The sequence below is a fragment of the Chrysochloris asiatica genome, unplaced genomic scaffold (genome assembly GCF_000296735.1).
Source record: "Chrysochloris asiatica unplaced genomic scaffold, ChrAsi1.0 scaffold00220, whole genome shotgun sequence".
NCBI lineage: Eukaryota > Metazoa > Chordata > Mammalia > Afrosoricida > Chrysochloridae > Chrysochloris > Chrysochloris asiatica.
The window spans coordinates 2,690,688-2,700,221 of NW_006408738.1; the positions used below are offsets into that span (position 1 = coordinate 2,690,688).

The following is a 9,534-nucleotide window of genomic DNA, read 5'->3' on the forward strand; positions in this document are numbered from 1 at the left end:
TGGAGAAGGATGTCATGCTGGGTAAGGTGGAGGGTCAGAGAAAAAGAGGAAGATGGATCAGCCAGGTGGCATCATTGATGGTATCAAGTGTGGCAGCGGTAGTGAGGTTGGCCCAGGATCAGGCGTTGTTTCGTTCTGCTGTGCATGGGGTCGCTATGAGTCGGTTCTGACTCGATGGCACCTGACGACAACAAATGGATAACATTTAAGAATGGTTATTGTAAAACATTTAACTGTGCTCATGAGGAGCCTGTACCTAGACCAAGAGACAGACATTAAAATAGAGCAAGGGATAGTGAACTGTTTAAAATCACGAAAGGTGTGCACCAGGGCTGTATTCATTTGCCATACTTACTCAATCTGTATATCTAAACAATGAATTCCAGGAGCTGGCTGATCTGAAGGCGGATGTGGCATCAGGAATGCAGGCAGTCACTCACAGCAGTGTGCAATTGACAGCACGTTTTCTGTTTGAAGCGAGGAAGACTTGAAATACTTACTAATGAAGACCAAAGAACTGCAACCTCAGTGTAAAGGAAAGGAAAATCATCACAGTTAGACCCATAGATAACATCATCATAATTGAAGAGAAGACTGAAGTTATCACAGAATTCATTTATCTTGAATGCACAATCAACCTTCATGGAAACAGCAGTCAAGAAACCAAATGATGTATTGCATTAGACAAATCTGCTGTAAAGCCCTTTTAAAGCGTTAAGGAACAATGATCTCAGTTTGCAGACTTAGCTGTGCCTGACTCAAGTCATGGTACTTTCAACGGCTTCATCTATATGTGGGTGTGGGACAGTGACTAAGGAAGACTGCAGAAGAATGGATGCCTGTGAATTACGATGCTGGCAAGGCTATTAAAAGTGCCATGGACTTCCAAAAGGACAAACAGACCTGGCATGCAGGTGGAAGACGTGCACTCAATATGATCCTTAGAAGCCAGGATAGAAAGACTTCATCTCTCCTACTTCAGACACGTTATCAAGAGGAACCAGCTCCTGGAGAAGACATCATTTTCGGTAAAATTGAGAATCAGTGAAAAAGAGGACGAGCCCTACTAAGATGAACTGATACACTGACTGAAACCGTGAACAATGTGTGACACTTGTGAGTATGGCACAACTCCAGGCAGTGATCTGTTGTGTTGTGCATAAAGTTGCTATGAATTGGAACGAACTCAATGGCACCTAACAACAACAACCACCACTAGAACAAAACAATTAAAATATTGTCTTGAAGAAATCTACATTGCTATCTAATAGCAAAGCACTTGATATTGTTATAAAAAATAAAGGTTCTCATCTCTTGAGGACCACATACACTATTAACATCCCAGTTGAGAAATGATAGTAGAGGATAAGACAGTTGATTGGTGGTCACTGAATAGTTAGCATGTATGGTGGTGGGGGTGGGGGTGGTGATGTGCCGTGGAGTCGGTGCCGACTCATAGCGACCCTGTACAGGGTTTCTGTGGCTGTGAATCTTTACGGGTGCAGAAAGCCTCATCTTTCTCCTGTGGAACGGCTGGTAGTTTCGAACTGCTGACCTTGAGGTTTGCAGCCTGATTCGTAACCACTACGCTACCAGAGCTCCTTAGATATCATGTACATTAGCATTTCTATCATTTCTGGATTTAATAATATGAGATACAAACTATGTGGCAGTTTGAGAACAATGGGAAAAGAGTTTGTAGAAGCAGCCAGTGAATTCTGAATTGGCAGTTCAAGAACCTAGCGGATCAAACTGTCTGTAGTGTAAAGTTCTTGTTGGAAATATTTGTCACTGTTGTTGAATGCCGAGTCAGTTCCTACCCACAGCATTCCTGTACAGGATTTCCCAGGAGCAGCTGTTGAGACTGAACTGCAGTCCAGAGCATTAACCCACAGTGCCATACCACCAAATATGATTTTACAAATCATGAAGAGAAAACAATTTTTTTTCCCTAAAACAGTTTTAAAATGTTGATGATGAAAGTGACTTAAAAATACAGTATTGAAACCTAAAGCTCTTTGGGCTACTAATGTCTTATAAGCAGAACCAACATATCCCATGTCACGTGGACGGATGATACAAAGGTGACGTGGCCAACAGTTTTCAGGATCTCCAGAGGCTAGTCTGAAGGTGCACGTGTCAACGCTGGGGCCATTTATTAAGTGACGTTCTTCCAAGGCTGGTCAGCAATGATACCAACGGCAGAGCACCCGACATCTAGTGGGTAGTAGCACAGCTGGCTGGCCAGGAGGTGGTTCTCTCCAAAACAAGTCTTCACAGGATGTTTCTGGGGATCCCCTTCACGTCCCAGGCAAGTCCAGATGCTAGTTTCAACTGTTTACTTTGAACTCATCTTGTAAGTGTAAGTATTCTCTTAGTTTTCTTGCTGTTATCATAGGAATCTGTTCCTAAACTATCTCTTCTAAAGGTTCCTTTCCCTATCATCACAGCAACTGTTTTGTTTTGGTTTTTTTCTGAGAAGTTTGCAGTGCTGATGTTCAGAATTGATGCATCTGAACTATGGTGTTGGCAGAGAAGGTTGAAATTATTAGGACTGCCAGCAGAACAAACAAATCTGTCTTGGAAGAAGTACAGCCAGAATGCTCCTTAGAAGCATGGATGGCAAGACGTCATCTCATGCACTTTGCACATGTTCTCAGCAAGTATCAGTTGCTGATAAAGGACAGAGGAAGACCCTCAGCAAGACGGATTAATACCGTGGCTGCAACAAATGGGCTCAAACTCAACAATTGTGAAGATGGTGCAAGAAGGGGCAGTGATTTGCTCTGTTGTGCATCGGGCTACTGTGAGTCAGAACCTCCTCAGCAGCCCCCAAACAGCAATAATAATAAGAAGCTTTCTTGTGCAGCCAAAGGAACATTAAGCATGTTTGGTAGCCTTGCAAATACGTTATGGCCACTTAGCTGTCTAGCAATCATTCTGTGGCGTGGTGCTTGAGATAAAGGACTGGACCGCAAGGTTGGTTTGAGCCATAAGGTCAGCGGTTCAAACTCACCAGTCGCTCCTTGGAAACCCTATACAGGTTGCTATGAGTCAGAACTGACTCCACGGCACTCAACAACAACAATAAGGAGACTGCCAGTATAATAATATCTCATCAACACGCTTACCTGTGCTTACTTAGTAACCAGTAGTAACAATTTCACGTTGTTTCACTACATCAAAGATTCTGCTTCTAGGTATGACTGGCATCTGTCTTTCTCCCAACTCCACAGCTCCTTCCTAGCAAATGAAAGCTACCATTCAAAACTAAAATCTCTGACGGGGACAGAGAAACCAGTAAGCAAGGTTAGCATGGAATTAGTTGTTCTTACTTGCTCATCTGCAGTGAAAAAGTAGAAAACACATAAAACTGTGCATAAGAGATTACTAAGTAAGCACAATTAAGCCTGTGCTTACCTTTATTGAGTAATCTGTCCCTGGATACTGTATTCTACTAACATAATAGTGATTTTTCATGAATTTTCAAGAGAAAGGTAAGTAGGTACGATTTACCAGTTTTATGATTTTTCTCCTATGTATTTGTTTCAAGCTTTTGTTATTTGTCAGCTATCAAACTAGTAAGAGGCAGAGTCAATGCAAAATAGCAGCTGAATATTAATTTTAAAAAGGAGAAATGGCTATCTGTTGATCATAATGGTTTCCTTTTCTCATGGATGTGAAATTACATATATTGCACATATTTAAATAATAATTTTAGATAGCTGGCAAAGTTATCAAAGATTCTTTGGGTAGATTAAATTTATCAATATTTAATGAATCCTTTCATGAACACCAGGTTTTCTCTACATAAATAAACTAGCAAAGCACTAAATTAGAAAACAATATAAATATATGTATCTAGCTGCTACCTGGAGTCCTGGGGTGGCGCTGTGGGCGAATGTGTCAGACTGCAAAGTCGTTTGAACTGCAAGGTCGGCGGTTCAAGCTCACCAGCTCTCCTTGGAAACCCTACACAGGGTTGCTATGAGTCGGAATTGACTCAATGGCACTTAACAACAACAACATCTGTTACCTATTGTCATTGAGTCAACTCTAACTCATGGTGACCGTACGCTGTTGTTGTTGTTTAGTGCTGTGGAGTTGGTTCCAACTCCCAGTGACTCATTATAGGAGTTCTGAGGAGCAACTGGTGTGTGTGAACTGCCAACTTTGGGATTAGCAGACCATGGCTTACCCTGCAGCACCACACCAGGACCCCACAGGGCAGGATAAAACTTTCCCATAGGGTTTGTAAGGCTGTGGTAGCGTAGTGTTTACGAATCGGGCTGCTAACCTCAGGGCCGTCAGTTCGAAACTATCAGCTGTTCCGAGAGAGAAAGTTGAGACTTTCTGCTCCCGTAAAGATTTACAGCCTCGGAAACCCTGTACAGAGTCGGAACCGACCCCATGGCACTCAACAACAACAACAAGAACAATCTCCACAGAAATAGACTGTCACATCTTTCTCCTACAGAGGGGCTGGTGGGTTCGAACTGCCAACCTTTTGGTTGGCAGCCTAGTGCTTATCCGCGCATGTAGCTATACACACATAAGCATGCACGTTTCTTATTGTCCTGTACCGTGGAGTTCATTCTGACTCTTTGCGATTTTAAAGAACACAGTAGAATTGCCCCACACGGTTTTGAAGACTGTGATCTTCACAGGAGGAGATAACCGGATCTGTTCAGTGTTGAGCACTTAATCACTGTGCCATTAGGGTTCCTATATTTAATTTACTGAAATATAAAGATGTTTAAATACCAAAACTAGCGTTCACTTTAGCTATTTCTATCCATCTATTCCACTTTCCATGAAGTGGAAAAGGCCTGCTGCCCAGGTGTGTCCACGTGTACTGCACAGGAAGTGGGCTCCAGCTGTGTACGCTGACCAAGGCGCCGCCATGTTTTGTTTTCTCAGGCGCTACCATCAGCGTGATCATTGATGTGGACGTGCACGTCTCGGTCATCGTGTCGGCGCTCATCGCCATCCTGTACACCCTGGTGGGGGGCCTCTACTCCGTGGCCTACACAGATGTCGTCCAGCTCTTTTGCATTTTTATAGGATTGGTGAGTGTGGTCATTAAGATTTTTTTTTTAAGATAATGAAATAAAAAAAAATTTTTTTTAAGATGATGAAATATTATCTTAAGAAAAATTGTTATAAATTTCATATCCCATCATGACTAATACATAAGTCACAGACTACGTGTAATTTTCTGTTTCTCTATTAATTACTTGGCATCCTGGTAAGGCACTGTAGGGTCTCAAGGTCAGTTTGAACCACAAGATCGGCAGTTCAAACCCACCAGCCAATCCTTGGAAACCCTTTATTTACATCATTGCTATCAGGTGGAACTGACTGAATGGCATGTCACAACAAGAAGAATCAATTACTCATGTGGAAATTTCTAGCCAGTTTGTTAGATTTGACATAAATATGTGTCCTCAATTTGTTAAAAAAAGATCTAGCTCTCCCTTACCTTTGTGCTGGTGTTTGATGAAACCTTATGCATGATCTTCTCTGAGTGTTGAAGTCAATACACTCTCCTCACGGTTGAAAAAGTTAGTGCCAACCTGTACAAGTGTATACTTCCATTTATATTAGTTTTGTGGAGTCCTGGGGTGGCGCTGTGGGTTAATGGACCAGACTGCAAAGCCATTTGAACTGCAAGGTCGGCGGTTCAAGCTCACCCGCTGCTCCTCGGAAACCCTACATAGGGTCGCTAATGGGTCAGAACTGACTCGGTGGCACTCAACAACAACAACAACAACAACAACAACAACATATTAGTTTTGCAGTCCTGGGGTGGTGTTGTAGGATAAAGCACTCAACCGCAGGTAGGAGGTTCAAACCCACCAGCTGCTCCTTGGAAACCCTCTAAAGGGTTGCTGTAAGTCAGAACCAACTTGACAGCACTTAGCAATAATAACAATATTAGTTTGGGCTCATCGATTATACTGATTATGTTGTTGTTAAGTGCCATCAAGTCAGTTCTGACTCATAGCGACTCTGTAATGGGTTTCCAAGGAGTGACTGGTGAGTTTGAACCAGCAATCTTCTGGCTAGAAGTCAAGTGCTTCTTCTCCAGTATCACACTGCTTATGTGACTGATGGCTGTATACCACCAAGGCTAGTCCAACTCATCGTGACCCTGTCTCTAAGGCTACAAATCGGTGTGGGAGCCAAAAGCCTCTTATTTCTCCTATGGAGTGGCTCGTAGATTTGAACTGCTGACCACTTGATAATCCACTACCTATAAAAGAAAATAGATAACAAAACATGTCATTAAACCATGTCTTTCTTTGTTTGGGGAGGTCAAATGGTGATGTTTCATATTTGAAATCCTTATCTCCCTCCTCCTTCAGCAGATTCATGTGGGATGAAGTTAGCAATTATTCCATAGGAGACCACTAAGGAAGGGGAGAGATGTGGATTTCAAATGTTAATCATCACCATTTGACATCTAAAAGCAAAGAAAAGGTTTCCTTATACATCAGATGATCTATTTTCTTCTAGATTAAAGATTAAATTCGATAATACATGTGTAAGTATCTTTGTAAATAACAACTAGTATGTAACGATGAGCTCCACCACTGGTCTGTCAGTTTGTAGGACTGTGGTAGCATGTATGTCACTGTCATGCTGGAAGCAGTGCCCCGGTGTTTTCAAGACCAATAGATATACTGGTTTCAGCTAAGCTCCAGACTCAGACAGACTTGGAAGAAGGAGAAGCAAACTACTTCTGACCATTCAGCCACTGAAAACCATTTGAAGTGCAGCAGAACATTGCCAGATATAGTAGCAGACAATGAAAACATTATGCAGAGCACTAGAATATGGACAGATAAGTGTTGGAAGATGATCCCTCAGGTAGGAAGACTGGGGAAGATCTGCCTCCTCAACATAGAACTGACCAGGATGACGCCAATGGAGTAAAGCTTTCAGAACCTTCATGTGCAGAAGGGACAAACCCAAAGAGAGGAGAAACAGCTGTAAACATCCATTGAAAATTGGAACATGGAATGTACGAAGTATGAATTTGGGAAAATTGGAAGTGGTCAAAAATGAAATGGAATGCATAAAGATTGATGTCCTAGGCATTAATGAACTGAAATGAACTGGCAACAGCCATTTTGAATCTGACAATCATAAGGGTTACTACTATCCACATGGAACTCTCCAGATGAAAACAAATGAAACAAATTGACTCCCTCTATAGGAAGATACACTCTGCTGGGCATAAGGTCACTATGGGTCGGTACCAACTTGATGGCACCCAACAACAACATGGGAAGAGACAATAGAAAAGCTCCCTATCATCCGCCAAAACAAGGCCAGGGCAGACTGTGGAACAGACCATCAATTGCTCACGTGCAAATTCAGGCTGAAGCTGAAGAAAATGAAAACAACTCAACAAGAAGCAAAATGTGACCTTGAGCATACCCCACCTGCATTTAGAGATCATCTCAAAAGCAGATTGGATGCATGTGACAGTAAATACAGAAGACCAGAGAATTGTAGGATTATACCAAGAACACCATACAGGAAGGAAGCAAAAGGTCATTGAGAAGGCAAGAAAGAAAAAGAAGTGAGGGGAAAAAAGGCTGTCAGAAGAGACTCTGAAGCTTGCTCTCCAGCACAGAGATGCTAAAGCAACTGAGAGAAATGTGGAGGTAGAAGATCTGAACAGAAAATTTCAAAGGGACATTAAAGAACACATAGTAAGATATTATAAAGAAATGTGCAAGATCTAGAGTTAAAAAATCGAAAGGCAAAAACATGCTCAGTATTTCTCAAACTCAAAGAACTGAGGTAAAAATTCAAGCCTTGACTTGTAATATTGAAGGATTTTTTGGGCAAAATATTGAACGATGAAGAAAGCATCTAAAGAAGATGGAAGGAATATATAGAGCTACTTTACCAAAAAGAAATGATATATGTTCAACTATTTCAAGAGGTAGCATATGATCAAGAGCCAATGGTACTGAAGGAAGAAGTCCAAGTGAAGGCATTGGCAAAGAGCAAGCCTGTGGGAACTGATGAAATACAAATTGAAATCTTTCAACAAACTGATGCAGCACTGGAGGCACTCACTCATGTATGCCAAGAAAATTGGAAGACAGCCACACTAGCCAACTGAGTGGAAGAGATCCATATCTGTGCCCTTCCAAAGAGAGGGAACCCAATAGGACGTGAACATCATCGGACAACGCCATTAATATCACATGCAAGTAAAGGTTTACTCAAGATAATTCAAAAAGAGCTGCAATAGCACATTGACAGGAAACTGTCAGAAGTTCAAGACGAATTCAGATGACAACGTTTGATGGATCGTGGCTGAAAACGGAACAACAGAAAGATGTTTACCTGTGCTTTATTAACTATGGAAAAACTTTTCACTGTGTGGATCATGACAAGCTATGGACCACATTGTGGAGAATGAGTGTTCCGGAACATTTAATTTTGATCATGAGGAACTTGTACATAGGCCAAGAGGCATTCAAACAGATTAAGGGGGCTCTGAATGGTTTAAAACCAGGAAAGATGTGTGCCAGGGTTGTATGCTTTCATCATGCTCATTTAGTCTGTATGCTGAACAAATAATCAGAGAAACTGGATTATATGGAGCAGAGTATGACATCAGGATTAGAGGTAGACTCATTAACAACCTGCAATATGCAGATGTTATAGTCTTGCTTACTGAACATGAAGAGAACCTAAAATACTTACTGATGAAGAGTGAAGACTACAGCCTTTGTTATGCACTGCACCTCAATGTAAAGAAAACAAAATCTTCACCACTGAACCAATAAATAACATCATGATAAATGCAGAATACATTTGAAGTTGTCAACGTCTTCATTTTACTTGGATTCAACATCAACACTCATAGAAGCAACAGTCAAGAAATCAAACAATGTATTGCATTAGACAAATCTGCTGTACAAGACCTCTTTAAAGTGTCCAAGAACAAAGATGTCAGTTTGAGGACTAAGGTGCACCTGACCCACACCGTGGCAGTTTCAGTAGCCTCATACGCATGTGAAAGTTGGACGGTGTATAAGGAAACCCTTAGAAGAACTAATGCATTTGAGTAATTATGTTGGAGAAGAATATTAAAAGTGCCATGGACTGCTAGAAGAACAAACAAATATGTTTTGGAAGAAGTACAACCAGGATGCCCCTTGGAAGCCAGGATGGGGAGACTTTGTCTCTCATACTTCAGACATATTATCAGAAGGGGCCAGTCCCTGGAGAAGGCTTTCATGCTGGGTAAAGTAGAAGGTCACTGAAAAAAGAGGGAGAACCCCACGGGATGGACTATCACCATGGTAGCAGCAATGGGCTCAGGCTCAAGAACGATTGTGAGGAGGACACAGGACTGGACAGTGTTTCGTTCTGTTGTGCATAAGGTTACCCTGAGTCAAAATCAACTCAACAGCACCTAACAACATCAACAACACTATACACATATACATGTATGTATCAACCACACTATGCACATATACATGTATGTATCAACCACACTAT

General features: G+C 41.7%; 1 protein-coding gene across 1 annotated transcript in view; it reads left to right on the forward strand.

Moving 5' to 3' along the window:
* Positions 1–9,534, forward strand: part of SLC5A7 (solute carrier family 5 (sodium/choline cotransporter), member 7) — a 40,053-nt gene that overhangs the window by 14,970 nt on the left and 15,549 nt on the right. The window contains exon 4 of the mRNA XM_006873030.1: positions 4,921–5,069. Coding sequence (XP_006873092.1) covers positions 4,921–5,069 — 149 coding nt within the window. The remainder of the gene's footprint in view (positions 1–4,920; positions 5,070–9,534) is intronic.